This window comes from Girardinichthys multiradiatus, chromosome Y, assembly GCF_021462225.1.
Source record: "Girardinichthys multiradiatus isolate DD_20200921_A chromosome Y, DD_fGirMul_XY1, whole genome shotgun sequence".
NCBI lineage: Eukaryota > Metazoa > Chordata > Actinopteri > Cyprinodontiformes > Goodeidae > Girardinichthys > Girardinichthys multiradiatus.
This window is the reverse complement of record NC_061818.1, coordinates 12,538,533-12,557,594: the sequence shown is the minus strand read 5'-3', so window position 1 is coordinate 12,557,594 and position 19,062 is coordinate 12,538,533. Positions and strand designations below refer to the sequence as shown.

The following is a 19,062-nucleotide window of genomic DNA, read 5'->3' as shown; positions in this document are numbered from 1 at the left end:
CATTCTAAATAAAATGCTTTGCTTTAAGTGTACGGTCACATTTTGCAATAGGTACTAGAATACGTGACCGTCTGTGTTTCAGCACAGCGTCTCGACAGCGCCCCCTGGAGTCGCCATGTGGAATGATCACATAATTTGGTGCAACACCGGCGCAGTAGGAGGCGCTAGAGCCCCAGCGCGATTAGAAAGAAAATAAAAAACATGGCCGATCGACAGTGATGGGTGGTAAAAGTTAGCGTTGATAAATCTTTTATGTAGCTTGTATTTGAAGCTTATTTCGCATCGAAAACTAGATTTTAATGTGCTGAAACCTCCGATACAGGAGTTTAAGGTGGAAGGAAGTTCGTTTCTCACCGGGAGGCCTTAAAAAAACACGTTAGCCACGTTAGCAGGCTAGCTTGCGTTTGCTTTTGTTTCTTTCCAACTGTAACATTTGTACACCGGAAAATTTACGTTTTTTTATTTCACTTGGACCTTAATTTACTTATTTTTTGTAGCTGAAACAGTATATTCTTATGTCCGTCTTTCCTGCTTCCAAGTGGTAGTTGGCTAGCTTTTTTAAGCTAGCTAAAGAAAAACAAAGCCATTCCGAGTAGTAAGAGTCGCTCGCTTTGACTCGTCGGACTGTGTGTCTGTTTATGAAAGTTACACCAAGAGATATGGATCCTAAACGAGCCCCCGGCAAACACAAGACTGGCGGCGGAAGCAGCAGCGAGGACTCCAATCCGGCGTCCCCCTCCAGCAGCCCCGCAGCAGCGGCGCCTGCGGTAGCCAATGTGTTCGCCAACGACGGCAGCTTCATGGAAATTTTTAAGAAGAAGATGGAGGAAGAGAAGAGCAAAAAGGAGGCGCAGCTAACAGGTGGAAAGGCGATAGCCCCCGAGCAAGGACACACCTCAGTGGAAAAGAAGGCCCCTCCTGTGACCAGCTTTGTAAGGGGTCTAGCAGTTGTAAGATGAGATAGCAGTAGCTCAACTCACCCAAGCTGAAAAACTGGGATTTAATTTAATACATGGTGAAATTTTTATCCATATGTGATTTATAATTGCCACACATTCCAGTGATTTAAATAAATAAAAAATCATTGTTTATAATTAGACACCATTCACTGACAAAATGATACAGTAAAGGCTAGGGATGCTCTCACTGGTGGTGCAGCAGGAGGCTAAATGTAGTCCCTCTGCTCTGGTGTAGTTTCCTTCATTGGCAATCCACCTGCAAGGACCCCTGTAACGGTTTCAGTCTTCTATCCCCTAACCCAGGTGGGGAAGCGCCGGGGCGGTGTGTTCCTTAAGACGGGAGTGGTTGCGAAGAAGCAGAAACAGGACGCAGAGGTAAGTGGGGTTAAAACTAGGGATCCAACAGTCACATGGCTAGAAATGCACCGATCAGGAGATTCCTGGACCATACCTGTTTTGTCTGAGGTATAAGCTAAGGACTACAGCACATGGAGAAATAAAAATGCTGCACCTTTTTAGATGGTAGTTTTAAATTCGAAAGGAAAATAAAGGAATTACAGGATTATCCCAATTTATCTCGATTAATCAAGATAAGTCTTGATACTTTGTGGTAGTTTGTAGTTTTCATTTCATTTAAGGGGGTTGATAGTATTTTTTCAGCATGTGATCCGCCAATCAAGAAAATCTATCCGAACTCGCGCTGATTGGTGCATTTTGACAGTAGGTCAGAGATCAGGATCTGCCACTTTCCCCTAATGGAGTCTGCATCACAACTGAGAAACCATCACAGTTTTCCATCTGTGAATCTTATCAGCTAACAGCAGGTTCTTTAATGTGTTTTTGAATTTATTAAAAATGAAACACAGATTTGATTTATGAATTAGGACAATCTTGCAATTAATTTAATGCTGAAAATCTTTTACTACCTGTAACTTGGTCAAAATAGGAATAGGCAGGTCAGACCTGATAGGAAAAGGATGAGCCTGATCGGTGCGTTGCTAGTTTATCATATCTTTAATTGCTCTTGTTTTCATCATACGGTCAATAACCCTCAAGCCTTCTCCCTATAGGCCGAGGCAGGCAAGAGCGATGCTTGGTCAAAGTACATGGCCGAAGTGAAAAAGTACAAAGCCCACCAGTGCAGCGACGACGATAAAACCAGACCTCTGGTCAAGTAGGCGAAGGACGGTGCTTTGGGGAGAAACCCACCAAGGAGAAGCTCCAGGGAAGAGAACCTTTAATGACCTCCTCTTACTGCCAGTTGAAGTCACCTTCACTGTCTTTCACAAACTGCTTAGGCTGACACACTTTTTTCTTTATTATTTTTGTCTTATTTGGTTCTGGTGTCGATGAATCTTAGTATCATTTACATGCCTTCAAACATCGTCATATTTGTGTTAATCCATGTATGACTTAAACACATTAGATGGCCTACCCATGGTTTCAATTAAATCAAATTTCAATTGTTTCACGTCCTTCTTTGGGTATTTGTAGATAAATTGGCTGTAAAATGTCCACATTTTAACCAGTTTTTATGCTTATGAATCTCTGTAGAAACATGTCTAGTTGTAAGTTAGAGGGGAACAATGTGAAGCTCATTTTATCTGCTTCCCAGGTAAACAATATCTTCTGTTATAAAATTACATCTTTCAGTATTTAATTTTGCCAATATCTAATTTTTTATATATGTTTTTGTAAATGGAATTGAACATTTAATGTGCTTTAATTTAGTTGTGTGTGTATATATATTTAGTTGGGAGTATTGGTCTTAGTGCTAAAAGCTAAACTGTAAAATGGAACAGGTATGCGTTGGACGGTCTAGTCACTACATTTTGTAGATGCTAGTTTTATAATAATAGGCAGAGCTAATGAGTCAGAGCTTGTTTTGTTGTGATAAGTACCTTGAGATAACCTCAAGCTTCCATACTCAAGACTAGGAACTTTCATATTTTTACATGAAGTAAGAATAAACAAGAATATACATTTGTTTAGAAAAAAACTTTTACTATTTTAAAGAACTGTCTAGAGCATTTAAATATACATTTTTATACTTAGGTGTACCTAAATGCACCGTGACGGCTCATAATGAACAACATTGGGTGTGCTCAGCCAGCTTTTCAGACCTGCATAAAATATTCCATGATGCCATCATGTAAGGATCAAAGATTTTAATTAAAGTGGGCGTACGTTCTATACAGAAACAAAAGTATCGAAGTATTCAAGTACATTTGAAAACATGTACATCTCTTAAAAAAAAATTCAAATTCAATTTGCAGTTTACATTTCTTACAGGTTTCAGTGATAATTACATTATGATTAAAAAAAAAAAAAAAAACAGCACCAGGTAGACAAACTGACCGTGCGTCAGAGTGGGACATACAGAAGGCACACAGTCCATTCAGGAAACGGGTCCAGACCTTCATGTACACACATCAACACTCACCTCGGACTTCATTCATTACCTCCCTGTCCACAGTGATATAGGTCTATTTTGTAAACATTGACAAACTATTTGCCAGCTCTAAAAAGGAGTTATAAAGTAGTCTTTAAAAAGTAATTCAACTGTGGTGTTAGCTGATTTCATGAGGTGAAGCCCACTCGATTCCACACCCTTGTTAAGCATGATCTGTTCCAGGTTTCTCGTTTTTCATGAATGATCAAATCCAGTTGGATCATAGAGTCTTCCTCTTAGTGTCGCCTCCTTGGTTCTGACTGACGTCTGAAGAAGAAGAAGAAAAGTACAAAACTTGAACCTCCAGTAAAAAAAAAAAAAAGGATGAGACGCATACAGTCAGACACAGAGAAAGCTATTAGCACTCCTGGTAAAGAGGTGTCAAACACTTTCAAGTAAATTAATGTTCTCGCAGTATCATAATCTCATTTAGAAAATGTATGCAAAACCTAACATTTTATTTGAAAAGTTTTTTTTATTTACCATTAGTGCTCTTATTGGTACCCATAAATGATTTTTAAATGCAACTGAAGCTTTTAAAACATGTTTTTGGAAAAACACCTTATGATCACTGTAAAGTATAGGGGAGGGTTTATGATGCTGTGGGCCAGTTTCTCTTTCAAATACCATGAGTACCTTGTTAAAGTACATGGCATAATGAACTCTGAAATACAAAGAGACTTTTAAGTAAAAATCTGCTTGCTTCTACCAAACATACGGCAACTTCATTCTCTAGATTATCCAGAGTCCGGGTGTTTTCTATAGCATTCAGGTCTAGGGTCATAATTCTGTTGAAAGAGCCAATAGTGACAGGGTTCCTGCTAGTTATTTGTGCAGGAATTCAAGACTTCTTGACTCATCACACAATTTCACCCATTTAAAGCATAAAGACAAAAATCCCCCATGAATTTCTGTCTGGCTATATAGGAAAAAGCACACAACAAAAGGATAGACAGGAAGGAAGGAAAGAAAGATGATATAACCAGAGAATGGAGGGACAGGAGGAGTGAATTGAAGGAAGGGAAGACAAAAAGGAAATTAAAAGGGCATGGGAAAGAAGGAAGGACACAGGGAATCAAGAAAAAGACAAAGACAGTGAGGAACAAATGATAGGATGGAAGGAAAATTCTAATAAAAGACAGGACAAGGACAGAAGAAAAGGCAGAGGAGTCTATAAAGGACAGAGACAAGATCGAGTGTGAGAAACGAAGGCAAGGAAAGATGCAACCTTTAGACAGTTGGATATGGAATAAAATCTAGAAATAATTTTTTTTCCCATGCTAATCCAGACCTGGGAAATAATCAGCTTTGGAACCCTGGGTAGAATCTGCCAGACATTTATTCTTAAATGTCTTGGTAATCCAAATAATTCATCATGGCATTTCACCCCATCAAGGTTCCCGAGACTGGCCCAGAGCATCACAGAACCTCCACTCTACCTTACAGTGGGCACGGCTGCTTATATACTTAATTATTTGTTCATGCCAAACCCACCTGGCTTGTTCAATGCTGGGCATCTTTTTTATTCTTCACTTTTATTTTAAAAAAAAATTGTAAGGGCACGTTTAATTATGCAACCAGTGATTTTGTTTGAACCAATTCTTTTTGTCCATACAAAACAAATGTGCTCAAATTAAAGGTTGGAGTTTCCTAATTTTTTTTCATTGTTAGATGCAGTTTTTTCACATCTTTGTCAGGTATGCCTTAAATGTGGTAGGTGAAAGGACAACAGCAAAAATAATTCCACTAAACATGCTGCCACCAACACATGAGAACAGAACCAGGCAGCCCAAAACGAAGAACACTAGACAATTACACAGAAAAGGCTGAGGAGAGGAGATGGAGCAGGCTTGGAGGGTCAGATTTTACCTGAGAAAGCGAGCTGCAAGTGAGGAGGCAGAGCAACCTGAGACCCTGACTGGAGACTCTTATACAGATCTGAGGAGACAGGACAGGGCGACGAGGAGGGGAGGAACAAATGTCAACGAAACAGGAAAAGTGGAAGAGATAAGGGAGGAAAAAAAGGGATGCAACACAAGACATTAGGGAGCCAGGTAGGGAAGAAGCAGTAGAGGAAAGATAAGATGAGGGAGGTGAACAAAATGAAACAGTCAAACATTAATTACATTCAGACAAACATGGTGATTAAACAAATGATGCCAACATACAACATTAAACGGGGCCTACAAAAGACTTGGACAGCAGCAGAGCTACATATATACCTGCTTGCCCCACAAACAGAAAAACTCTGCCTGTTATTCAGAGGATTTCACTCAATCAATCAGAGAGTTCTCACTCACTCTGGGTCAAGGTAGAGAATGCTGCGCTGCTACTGGCTGCTGAGCTGCTGGTCGCCACATTGGAGCCCCCCGTGCCCAGTTGAGATAGGTTTAGCATCGGAGAGAACTGGAACGGCAGGGACACGGGCACCAGGCCCCCCAGCATGCCGAACCCCAGGGGAAGGGACGAGGCCGAGCCGAGCAGACCGGTACTTCCTGTCGTGGAGACCTGGGCAGAGAAACAGCCGTGAAGCTCTTAAAGGCTGGAGCTACTTGATATGTTTGGATAGGGAGAGAAGTATGGTTTGGGTCAGAACCTTACGTTCACTCATTATTGGTATGAAAGACATGTTAACTTGGGCTCTTAAAGGATTTGTTTTTAAAAATCAAAGAAAATGTTTCAAACAAGAATTGGGTGCACAAGTTTGAACTTACACTGATTGTTTCCTCATACACACAAAACACAGACTTAACTTTTAAGTCATGGGGAGGGGTCACAGCCTTTCCAGAAGCTTAATATTAGCCTGCTTTGTCCATTTAAAAACCAGCTTGATTTGTGTTTGGGATCACTGTCCTCTTGGAACGCCCAGCTGTCTCCAAATTTCAACCATGCTGTTCTGAGATGACGTTGAAAAATTTGGAGGTAGCCCTCCATGTTAACTTTACTACCCACTTTGTGAAATGGACCATCACCGCTTGTACCAAAACATCCCTATATTATGGAGCAGAGGCGTCTTTCTTGGTTGGCATCTTCTTGCTCTATGATGACCTTAGACGGGGTTCACAGTGGACACAAACACTGGTGTTCCAGCCACCTCCAGTTTAAATGGTAAATGTCCTGCACTTGTATAGCACTTTACACTAAAATCAGTCATCCACCCATTCACACACTGACGGTGGTAGGCTACATTGTAGCCACAGCTGCCCTGGGGCAGACTGACAGAAGTGATGCTGCCATATAATCGGTGCCACCGGGCCCTCTGACCACCATCAGCAGGCAAGGCGCTAGAAGCATCTTGCCCAAGAACATGACAGCTGAGACGAATGGTTTTTCAACCAACAGCCCACCGGTTAAAGGACAAACCCCAACCACCTGAGCCACAGTCGTCCTTTTATTATTGGTTTGTGTCCTGATGGGTCCTGAGCTGTTCCTCATTGTTCTGACAGCTTTCCGTTCTTCTAACAGAGACAGTTTGTATAAAGTTAAAATTTGCACACAGCTCGGTGTTCCAACAGGAAAATGATCCAAAACACAAACTAAAATGGATAAATGGGTAAAGCAGACCAATGTGAAATTTCTTGCAGGGCCCAGACCCCTAACCTGTTAAAATTTGCAGACTATGCTTAAAAGCAAAGTCCACAGCAAGAAACAATACACGTTTCCAAAGAAAAGTGCTGAAATATTTAGCAGGAAATATACCAGGACTTTACGATGACAACTGTGAAAGCCCCAAAATAAATATTGTATGGATCAGTGGCTGTAGACTTCTGACCAGAAGTATTGTATTATTAGATAAGTTTCTAACACGTATATAATCCAAACACACACCTGTGGTAGCTGAGACGAGACCGACGACAATGGAACAGACACGACTGGTTTAGCCCCCTGAGGTGTCCCACCCACAGTCCGCTGACGCTGGCCTGGGGTCACTGAGGCTGCTGCAGGGGAGGCACTGCTTCCTGAATGTTTGCTCATAGATGAGGTGTTTATAAGGCTGGTGTTGGTGGCGCTGATAACGCTGGGGGTCTTTTGGCTGCTCGAAGGAGTGTAGCTGCTTTGACCCGACTTGGCGACTCCTCCTGAAGCTCCTGAGAAGGGCGGCCGGAAGCCCGCGGGGGTTTTGGGAGTGTACTGGTGTATCGAGGGTGCTGCCTGAGAGCGAGGACTTTGAGAAATGGAGGCTGAGGCAGAGATGCTGGAGGTGGTGGTGGGGGAAATGATGGGGTTGGGGGTCCGGGGAGTGAGCTTGACGATGGGTGGGATGCTGCTGTGGGCGGACTTGGTGAGAGTAGCGTGCATAGGGGTGATGAAGTTTGACTGCGGCTGAGGTTGAACTCCAGATGGGGTTTGTGGGAGGGATGTGGGCGGTTTGTTCTGGGGGGTCTGGGGCAGGCGGGATGTCTGAAAGGTTTTGTTGACTATGATTGAGGGGGACGTGAGGGTATGTGGCCGAGACTGAGTTGAAGTGATAATGATCGTGTCTCCACTAATGGCTTTATTATTGCTGCCTTTAAGGAGGCCAGACGGAGAAATGGAGACCCCCGCTTTTGGTCCAGGGGCCACTAGTGGAGATGCAGTTGGTGGAGGACGTGGTTTAGGTGGAGAAACTGAGACGGGCATGTTTGCTTTTGTTACACCCACACTTGAAGGTCTCTGACTATTCAAAACAGTGTGCCTGTTTGGCTGTTGCGTGCCCTTAACAACCCCTGTCCCCTCCACCCTCACTGAGGTCAGGGGAGAGGACGTGTTGGCGGTGGGCCGGGACAGGGAGGTGGAGGGCGATGAAGAGGTAGAGATGTAGTGAGGTGTGCTGGAGCTGGGAGTACTGACAGAGTTCTTTTTCTGTTGCTGGAGAAGTGGCGAGGAATGGAGGCTGTGGGGGTTCATGGAGGTCTTGGGTCTTTCCGGGGATGGCGGAGTGTCCCCTTGAGCCAAACCTTTGGCTGCATTGCCAAGGATAGCCAGTGCCTGAGAGATGGAATCCAGGGAAGGAGATTCGTCGAGGGAATCCAGGCATATGGTTCCTGGCGGTGACTGAGGAGGTCGCTTGGCAACCTGGGCAGCGAGGGACGGTGTGACAACCGCTGTAGGTGTGGGGCACTGACCCCACGTTACTTCCTGAAAGAACAAATTTGGCTTTTTTCAAAACTCATTTGCTTATTTGTGTTGATATTAAAAGGCTAAAATAAAAATTAATTTGTTCTTAATAAAGTCAGAAATGTACCTTTCAAAAGTATTTTTACCAGTTAAACTTTTTCACATTTTGTAACCTTACAAAAACAAACTTCAGTGTATGTTGTTGGGATTTTAGACATTTTCTGTTAACAAATAAAAAGCTGAAGAGAGTGACATGCAATTTCTCCCTCATGAGTCAATTTGTAAAAACCTCTTTTTGCTGTAATTGCAGCTGAAAGCCATTTGATGTACAGTTTGTCTCTAACATTTTCATAGAGAATGTAATTCTAGTCCAATTTTCTTTGCAAAACTTCTCAAGTTCAGATAGTTTGCATGGGGGTGCCTTAAGAGTGGACACACAATTTTCAAGTCAAACCACAGATTTTATAATGGATTTAGGTCTGGACTTTAACATGAATATGCTGTGATCTAAACCACTCCATTGTAGCTGTATGTTTAGGGTTGTTTCCTGCGGGAAGTTGAACCTTCACCCTAGTCTCAACTTTGTTCCCCCGTTTTTACCTTTATGCACCTTTCCATCAACTATAAACAATTTCCCTGTCCCTGCTAGAGAACAGCCTCCCCCATGACGCTCCCACCTCGACTTCTATGCAAGCTGCACTTCTCATAACTTTCACTTAACAATTATGCACTACTTGGTTTTGGTCTGTCACAGAGGCAGGGTTTTTCACTTTTCCACACTACATTTTCGAGATTTTTTTTCCTGTCAGTCTTTATCGGATTATTGATATTCTAGTCCAAAAATTCACCGATTTGGGTTCTATCACCTGTGCCCCCCACCCCCACGCACCCCAAACAAATGAAACAACACAACACCTTGCCTCCAATTCAGCAGTGTGGTAAAAGGCTATTTCACTCTTTTGTGGCATCTGGACAAATTTAAATCACGTCAAATAATCTGGACGGGACTTAAATACAGATCCTTTAAGTCACTTTTTTTTTTTTTATGTTACAAACTTCTAAGAAAAAGGAATGTTTTTGCATCAGAACAACACGTGACTCTTAATTATCTTGAACAAACTATTTAGAAATGTGCAATGTTTTTAACGCTAATGTTTATAACAGAATGACACTTTGCTATTATTTCCCAGCCCTTTTGTGTCATTTGAAGCCAACTATGTGCTGTGGGCAAGGTATTTTTCTTTGTTTTCCATAAATATGCAGAGGACTGTAAATATTTCGTAGCAATGAGGGCAAAACTGGCTCTGATTTGAAAAGGTTGCAAACAAAATAAAATGCATTTAAGTTTGTGACAAAAGTGGAAAAGTTCAAGGGAAGGAATACTTTTGCAAGGCCAGGTAAAAACAAGTAAAAATTTGATATGAAAACTGCTTATGACTTACCTTGGGCTTGGCTTTCGGAGTTGGAACCATCTTTTTCTTTGCTCTAAAGGCAAACCGATAAAGTGTGTGTCAGAGTAAGCAAAACAAAGTTGGGAGTGCATAAAAATATGATTAAACAAAGAGCATCTCTCACGTAAAGCCAGTTAGATGACCGTGAGCCATGATGCTTTCTTTGAACAGCATCCTACAAATAGAAATTAAAACAGCAGGACAATGAATTAATGGATTATTTTGCGTAAAGAAATCTGCAGCTCATACAGGAAGTTTGTCCTGTGTTACGCGACAGGTGACCCTGAGAGTACTTATTCTCTGCTAGCCCAGCACACCCCACACACCTGGCTTGCATCCAGCCCTTTGGCCAGAGAGGTTTGACCTCCGTCTCCATGAAGGCTTTGAGGTAGTCTTCCAGAGACAGCGTGTTCTTGCACTCCAGCTCATAGAAGCCCAGCTTCACCTGCACCAAGTTACACAGCAAAGACCTACAAATACAAGAACACAAAGAATTCTCTAAACACAACAAGGAGCTTAAGAAGCATTAGAGAAAAAAATGCATTTCTGTATATTTTCCGGCCTCGTGTGTGGGGTGCAATACTTTGCAAGAGCATTACAGGACTGCATTGTGATTTAGCAACGTCTATCTTCAATCAACTTTGACCAACTTCCCTGGTTTGACTGAAAGAAAAGCATCGTCACAGCATCATCCTGCCACTACCGTGCTACAGAGTGAAGATTGTTTGTTTAAGTTGACGTGAGGTTGGTTTACCTTCGAGGTGTTGGCCAAAAAGTCTCATCTGACCAGAATACCTTCTTCCACATGTTTTCTGTGTCCCTTTAACTAGGACTTGGTTTATACTACGGCTTTCTTCTTGCCACTCTTCCATAGAGGCTAGTTAGGGAAGTGCACAACTAATTGTTGTCCAATTCTTCTAGTTCTCTGCAGCACACCCAGAGTTACCAAGGATTTTGTCCTGCTTCTCTGATAAGTTATCTTTTCTGTCCTGACGAGCCACGTGGATGGCCATTTCTCAGTTACTTGGACACATAGTTTTAAAAGGTGTTTTTTTAATCTGTTGAAGTTTTTTTCTTGGTTAAATAAAAGGTAAAGAAAATGGGGCATAATCTTTCCATTTTCAGATCGTAGTTTGAACAGAGCTCTGTGAGATCATCTCTAACAAACGGCTGGAAATATACTGAGATCACTAGATTTTATTTAGGGGTATCAGAGCGAGGGGTGAGGATTTCAAATGCCTGACACACCTTTCTACATTTTTATTTGTTAAAAATATCTTCTTTTCCACTTTAAGATAATGAATCACTTGGAGTTGGTCTAACACATAAAATACAAAAAAAAAAAACTAAGTTTGAGTTTGTAATGTGACAAAATACTAAAAGGTTTTAGGACTGTAAATATGTGTGCGCCCTAAGTCAAACTGACCTGAGTTTGTCATCCCAGATGAACTTTTTTCGGGGCCCCATCACCCTCTTCCCGGGTTTCTCCTCATCATCGTCTTCTGACCCATTTTTGTCTCCTTCCTCAGACTGCTGCCTATGAGAACAGCAACAAGCAGCGCTAAAACTAACAATCTAAGTGGTTTCTGAATTAATAAAAGAGATAGATGGGAAAGCTTCCTTACTTTGCCACTTTGGCAATGCAGTCCATGTTGTAACGAGCGATCTGCTCCGGCATCACACTGCACACGGCCAGTTTCAGCTTCAAAAGGGGCGTTCGTAGTCGGTCGTCCTGGGCGACAGAGATAAGCAATGTGAGAAGTCACATGGGACATATCCAGGCCAGCAGACTTACGCTAAATATAGCACACGGCAAGCAGCTACAGACACATACTCAAATATGAGAGCTCCCTAAATGGCCTCCACACGCAGTAATCTGTTACCACTTTAACTAAAATAACCAATAAAACTAGTTGTATTTGTGCAGATTTTAACACAGAGTAAAAATGTAAATTAAAGATGCAGAAAGTGTTGCATTCATATGAAACAGGAACACACCTGCACATTGAGGCTGAGCTTTTTAAGGCGTTTGAGCAGAGCTTCCTTATTGCAGGGCACGAAGGCCTCCAGGTGAGAGTAGACAGCTGACCGCACCTCTGCAGGCTGCTCCTGAACCTGCAACTCAATGCTGACGAACAGACACAGATAGGGTTTAGCGTTTCATCTTTTCACTGCAAACACTGAAGGACTAAATCATACTAACTCCAGAAGGATGTTGTTCATGTCCAGCGTGAAGAACTTCTTCCTGCCTTCTTCATCAAACTGACGGGACGCCTGATGGAGAAATTGTCAAGAGTTAAGAAACCTCTATTTCAAGAATGTGTCACCATAAAGAGAGAAGACAATGTCTTGCATCTCCAACCATCCAGGGGCTGAGACTGTTGTGAATTCTTGTTCCTTAATGGAAGCACAAGATGTGTAAAAAGCCTTTAAATAAATACATCTTTTACTGCAGTAGCATAATCTCACACTGACGAGTGTAGAAAATCCAGTCTTTAATGTGAGTTTATGGTTAATTTATTCAGTGAGATGTTATGAAATAGAATTTCTTCTCAAAATTCAACATTATCAGGTGTGTTTAGGGGCTAAAATGATTAAGCTGACAAGCAAAACAAAAACACTTTGCCCAAAATGTTACGGAGCGATTTTCTGTACAACCCAGACACTGCAGTGATGAAGAAAGGTCCATACCGCTCTTAAGTCTTCAATGCGCTTTGCAAGAGGGCCTGGCAGTCCACAGGGCAGAGGAGGAGGGGTCATCACATTGCCCTGCAACAATCGACCTGCTTTCTGCCCTGACCCGAAGGACCCGTTCTCCCCCTGTGAAGGACTGCTGGGCTGAGGCGAATCCAGCATCCCGAAGTCCAGGTCACCCATCATGTCCTGCAGTTGGTCATTATTGGCGGAGCCCAGCAGCGACATGACAGCCTGTTCGTCGGTCAGGTCCGTTATGTTGCAGTCGTTGCTTCCGGCGATCTTCGGATGGGCGCTGATGACTGTGCTGTTGGCGCCGGGCACTTTGGTGTTGGCTCGTGGCAGACCGGGAGCGGCAAGCAGGTTCTTTTTGCGCATCTCCTCCTTCTCCCTGGTGAAGCGGCGTAGCATATTGGCCAGGTGCAGGGAGTCCTTCATCAGCTTCTTCCTCTTCTTCTTCTCGGGCCGGTGAATGCTCAGAGCCGAAACGCTGCAGACACAAACAACAGGGAAGTGAGCCAAATACAAATAAAAAACTGAAAAGTGTGGTGTGTTTGTATTCAATCCCCCAAATCTTGACTTTGTAGAACCAGGTATGTCTACCAGCTTTGTCCAGTCTTCTTTCCAAAACAGACGGCTCCATCCATCCTTTCTATCAACTCTGACAAGCTTCCCTGCCCCCGCTGAAGAAAAGTATCCCCACAGCATGATTCTGCCTCTACCATGTATCAACGTGGGGATGTGCCACAAATAACCCTTCATGCTTGGGCTAAAAGTTCAATTTGGGTCTCATCTGTTCCAGAAAGGCCAGATTTGCGGAGTTTAAGACTCATAACTAAATACTTTCAACATGTTTTAGAACCTCACCCAGGCTTTGGTACTTTATTTTTTCTGGGTTTCTTGTCCTCCAGAATTCCACCATCTTGCTTTTTCCGGCGCTTTTTAATCACTCGCTCTTCGCCATCTTTCACCTTCTATAACAATGTTCAAAAGAAGAAGCATTGGGTTTACCATTTGCTGCTGCATTAGGTGTCCATTTGCAGTATAGCAACAGTTTTAATTGATGCTTGTAAATGCTCTGGAGAAAAGAAACCAACCTTGAAGCGATGATCCTCTGTGTTTGTGTTCTCCCCTTCAGAGTCCGATGCTGCCCTGAACTGTAGAGTCCCCGTGTTGATGTAGAAGCCTCCGTGTTTTGTGGTGAGAGAAGCTGGGACCAGCTCATCATACTGAAGTCAACAGAGAAATTTTAAATTAAAGCAAACCTGCCATGACACGCAATATTAAGCTACAGCAGAACAGGAAAGAAGGTTCCCAGTTAGTTTTATTGTAAATCCCACACACTAAAGAAGACTGGCATTGCTTTTTACAACGTTTTCATATTGTGTAACATGCATAACAGACTACACCACTCACGGCCTCTGAATTGTCTATAAAGGGGTCAGTTTCATCGTAACCATAACCGATGTCGATGAGATCCTGCATCCTGTCCTTTTTTTTCTTTTTTGTGCCACCTCCCTGCAAACACAAGCAGATGGATCAGAAAAACCCAGAAAACAAATTGCTACAAATCTCACAAAAAACAACCTATTTTAGCATGAAGTCACGTTTTCTGATACATTCTCCAGTAAAAGGGTATTGTCAGTTATTCTATAGCACTATCAGGTGCAGTGGTGTTTAATTATACACAAATATAAAACCCCACCCGCCCAGAAGGATTGGGAAAGGAAATTCAATGTTTATATCTTTCTAATCACCTCAGGACATGTCAATAGCAAACAAACACAAATCCATCTGAGTCCGGTTCCAACCCAGTTCACGCACTCTTTGAATATCTGCATTTGTTAAATGTCAACTTGTGAGAACTTGTTTTAACAAGGCAAAAACCAATGGATCTCACTCAAGTGTCACACGTATTTACTGCTAGACAGAAAACAAAGACGCATCTCAGGGAAAATCTGCTTACATATTTGCTCTCAAATTTCCTGGCGAGCTCCTCTACCTCCTTCCTCTCCTTCTCGTCATCAGCAAGCGGGTCGCTGGGGTCCAGGGGAGGAGTGAGGCCTTTAGGTACCGTGGAACCTGCAGGCTTTACCTGAGAAACAAAAAGAGAAACTGATTACCTCTTTTATTTTTGTTTTTAAACATCATCATCATCTGAAAAACATGCAGAACTCATTGGGCGCTACAGGGGTGCTCAATATTAAAGCTAGTGTTTGGATTGCATGACCCAAAAGGTCCTGATCAGAAACCTCAATGTGTCACAGGACTTCACACACACAAGTTTTATTTCGGCTTCTAAGTTTAGGTTTTTATACTTGTAACATGTTTGATTGCACTTGATGAAGATATACGGGACGTTATGGAGTTCTTATTAGACCACTACACATTTAAATATGATCTCTACAGGTTTATTTATTAATTTCGTCTAACAAATCTACAGTGACAGTAGAACACAGCTAATGAAGTGATGAACTATGGATTTCCACAGCATGATCTGACAAAAATACAACGTTTTTAAAAAAAGGGAACTGAAGGAAAAAAAAAAAAACTACCAATTCTGCCTAAAGGGCATATGGGTTGATGACATCACAAGAGGCACAAGAATGGAGCTGATCCTCTGGCATTAAAAAAACACTATTACAGACAAATGAATTTTGATTTATTTTGAAATAAATTCTAAAGCATTCTAGTTTCATCCCAGACTGCCTGGATCCTCCTCAAATAACTTCCAAATTCTCCTGAATGCATGCAGTGTTCTTAAATAACACTGAAATGTTTTCCTGCAGTTTTACAAACCACAAGTAAACACTCTTAAAAGGAGGAATTTGATTGAAAACCTCAAAATAAAGCAAAAAAAAAAAATATATATATATATATATATATATATAAATGGATGTACTCAAAAGAACCAATTAGTTGCCATATGCCTTATGTGATGTCACCAGAGGCATGTGCATATGTATGCTGGTTTCTCTGGTAGAAGGTCCTATCTTAATAAAGTATATGCAACGAAACAGCAAAATACATAATAAAACTTGTCATGAAATTGTTTGTTTGAGGCAATCTATTTATCTAAAGGGAGTTTGCTTGATTTAACAGGAAACTTGCTTAGTAGCTTTAATCTGGGAGTGAACACTGAGTCACAGTATAAGCAAAAGTCATTAAACTATTGTTATCAAAAGGTAGCAGAAACTGTGTGATGTATCCAAAGATTTGCTTGTGTAGAGGTTAAATTGAGGCTTGGACTGGGCTGCTATATGTTATCAACAAACACCAGAAAACAAGCTGCAGTCATCATCTCTAAAGCTCCTCATGGACCGATTGGGCATGTCAACATGACATTGATCCGAAACCAGGCTCTTCAGGGGCCACAGGCGGGGCCATCACAGAGCGCAACCTCAGGACCTTAAAACACGCAGGATCGGTCCTGGAGGCTTTCGGACAACAAAGAAATGACAGATCTATCTTCTGAGGAAATAAGGGGACTAATGTAAACTGTTTTTAAAAGACTGACAGTGAGGTTTGTTTAGACAGTTCATTGGGGGCATCGCAGCCTGCTTTGTTTTTTATGCTAATTTGTAAAAGAAAAAAAAAATTCTTGTGTTTCCTAAAATTTTAAATCGGCCTAAATAATCTTGATTTATGTTTTCCGCCCTAATAATTAGATGAATAAAAGTAAAAAAAAAAAAACAAAAACAACCATCTAAACAAAACTGCAGAGCAGGTAGCGCAGAGGGAAGCTTCACTGTATCCTTACCACCATAATGGTGTCTACGGTCACGCTTGTTGGTCTCTAACCTGAGAAGGAGTTGACTGGACCAGCTCGCCGTAGTTGAACTCGGACGAGCCCTTCTCGTTCGGCTCGCTCAGCGTCAGGTTGAGGCGGAAGGTGGCCTTCGTCTCCCCGCTGTCGACGTCGCCTCCTTTGGTGTTGCCAAACAGACCTCCGGAACCTCCCGACCCGACCGCCGCTACACCTCCACCTCCATCTTTCCCCAAAGTGATGTCGGCGGCCTCGTCCTCGCGGCGGCGCTTCTTGTTGAGCTCTGGGGTCTGCTGCGGCTGCGGAGCGCTGAAGGAAGAGATGGTGACGAACGGCACTTTCCTCGGCTCTGCCATTTGGCGCTCTGCGCTCCGGCGAGCGGCCACACGAACCGCGGGAGCGGCAGCTGCTAGGAAAGCTGAACCGGAGAGTCTCGACGGGTGCTGCTAGCTAGTTAGCTTGTTCGGAATGGGTGCTCCGGGGCAACACAGCGACTTTAGTCCCTCCTGAATCCGCTGTGATCCATGTAGTATTATCCGTGGCTCTGCCCCGTCGCATACGAGGGTCTTAAACATAAAGAAATCGCAATTTTGAGCATTTACATGAAACTGGTGTTTAGCTACAGCAGAGAAGATTTTGAAGTAGCCATCTTGATCATTATTATCATTATTCAGAGGCAGGGCGTATGAAAAGAAAGAGGAAGAGGAACCGAGATGGGCCAATGGCAACGTCGGAACACGCCCCCCTGACAGATAAGCGCGAATGTGGCGGAGATGATTGTTCTGCACAGGCGCGACGTTCAGTGGCCTCCGTGGGCCGCATGGAGGAGCTTTCTTTGAGGTAGAAGATGGCAGCTAGATGGCATCATGAGGAAAGAACATTTTTGGAAATATTACAGGGCCAAAAAAACATAAAACAAATACTTTAATCACAAAAAATCCGATTTTTATTTGTTTTTAATAATGTTAGCTAAAAGATTTACAAAGAGTTTTGTTCATTTGCCTAATTAAAACAAAGGCGTCCAGTTTGCAAATCCTTTTGGACTTGATTGGAAAAAATAATAATTAAAGAACATCTATTCTAAGCAGTCAGAACAGGAATTTGTTCACTCTCTTTGAAAACACCTTAGCCAAGTTTAATACATTAATTAAAAGCAGATTTAGGTGCACCAAAATCTCCCTTTCAGTAAAAGCCACTGAACAGATGTGTTCCAGTTTACTATGGAATTAAAAGAAAAAGCTAAAATATTTTGTGTTGTACCTAAAAACCGCACAGAATCAACCTTTTGGATACACCTGCCTTACATATACAGGTCCTTCTAAAAAAATTAGCATATTGTGATAAAGTTAATTATTTTCCATAATGTCATGATGAAAATTTAACATTCATATATTTTAGATTCATTGCACACTAACTGAAATATTTCAGGTCTTTTATTGTCTTAATACGGATGATTGTGGCATACAGCTCATGAAAACCCAAAATTCCTATCTCACAAAATTAGCATATTTCATCCGACCAATAAAAGAAAAGTGTTTTTAATACAAAAAAACGACAACCTTCAAATAATCATGTATTATTTGAAGGTTGTCCTTTTGCAGAAATGACTGCTTCAATGCGGCGTGGCATGGAGGCAATCAGCCTGTGGCACTGCTGAGGTCTAATGGAGGCCCAGGATGCTTCGATAGCGGCCTTTAGCTCATCCAGAGTGTTGGGTCTTGAGTCTCTCAACGTTCTCTTCACAATATCCCACAGATTCTCTATGGGGTTCAGGTCAGGAGAGTTGGCAGGCCAATTGAGCACAGTGATACCATGGTCAGTAAACCATTTACCAGTGGTTTTGGCACTGTGAGCAGGTGCCAGGTCGTGCTGAAAAATGAAATCTTCATCTCCATAAAGCTTTTCAGCAGATGGAAGCATGAAGTGCTCCATAATCTCCTGATAGCTAGCTGCATTGACCCTGCCCTTGATAAAACACAGTGGACCAACACCAGCAGCTGACACGGCACCCCAGACCATCACTGACTGTGGGTACTTGACACTGGACTTCTGGCATTTTGGCATTTCCTTCTCCCCAGTCTTCCTCCAGACTCTGGCACCTTGATTTCCGAATGACATGCAGAATTTGCTTTCATCCGAAAAAAGTACTTTGGACCACTGAGCAACAGTCCAGTGCTGCTTCTCTGTAGCCCAGGTCAGGCGCTTCTGCCGCTGTTTCTGGTTCAAAAGTGGCTTGACCTGGGGAATGCGGCACCTGTAGACCATTTCCTGCACACGCCTGTGCACGGTGGCTCTGGATGTTTCTACTCCAGACTCAGTCCACTGCTTCCGTAGGTCCCCCAAGGTCTGGAATCGGCCCTTCTCCAAAATCTTCCTCAGGGTCCGGTCACCTCTTCTCGTTGTGCAGCGTTTTCTGCCACACTTTTTCCTTCCCACAGACTTCCCACTGAGGTGCCTTGATACAGCACTCTGGGAACAGCCTATTCGTTCAGAAATTTCTTTCTGTGTCTTACCCTCTTGCTTGAGGGTGTCAATAGTGGCCTTCTGGACAGCAGTCAGGTCGGCAGTCTTACCCATGATTGGGGTTTTGAGTGATGAACCAGGCTGGGAGTTTTAAAGGCCTCAGGAATCTTTTGCAGGTGT

The 19,062-nt window shown here is 42.6% G+C and overlaps 2 protein-coding genes across 5 annotated transcripts; one reads left to right on the top strand and one right to left on the bottom strand.

Moving 5' to 3' along the window:
- The first annotated feature begins 165 nt into the window (after nt 1-165).
- On the top strand, nt 166-2,427 carry LOC124864099 (telomerase RNA component interacting RNase-like). Of its 3 annotated transcripts, none has more exons than XM_047358732.1 (3): nt 166-861; nt 1,195-1,334; nt 2,030-2,427. In XM_047358732.1, the coding sequence occupies exons 1-3, from the start codon at nt 639-641 to the stop codon at nt 2,135-2,137; spliced, it is 471 nt and encodes a 156-aa protein (XP_047214688.1). In that variant the 5' UTR covers nt 166-638; the 3' UTR covers nt 2,138-2,427. The 3 variants fall into 3 exon arrangements, with proteins under 3 accessions (XP_047214688.1, XP_047214685.1, XP_047214686.1); XM_047358729.1 differs by having other exon boundaries at nt 166-950; nt 1,263-1,334; XM_047358730.1 differs by having other exon boundaries at nt 168-932; nt 1,263-1,334.
- Nucleotides 2,293-17,090, bottom strand: LOC124864096 (ubinuclein-2-like). 2 transcript variants are annotated; one of them, XM_047358726.1, is made up of 17 exons: nt 16,455-17,090; nt 14,620-14,748; nt 14,070-14,171; nt 13,751-13,882; nt 13,521-13,627; nt 12,651-13,143; nt 12,163-12,233; nt 11,958-12,087; nt 11,585-11,691; nt 11,386-11,496; nt 10,286-10,429; nt 10,084-10,134; nt 9,951-9,993; nt 7,240-8,529; nt 5,712-5,919; nt 5,281-5,349; nt 2,293-3,678 (listed from the first exon to the last, which is right to left on the bottom strand). In XM_047358726.1, exons 1-17 carry the CDS (start codon nt 16,773-16,775, stop codon nt 3,632-3,634), a joined length of 3,555 nt encoding a protein of 1,184 aa, XP_047214682.1. In that variant the 5' UTR covers nt 16,776-17,090; the 3' UTR covers nt 2,293-3,631. The 2 variants fall into 2 exon arrangements, with proteins under 2 accessions (XP_047214682.1, XP_047214683.1); XM_047358727.1 differs by lacking the exon at nt 5,281-5,349 and having other exon boundaries at nt 16,455-17,089.
- Between the last annotated feature and the right edge of the window lie 1,972 nt (nt 17,091-19,062).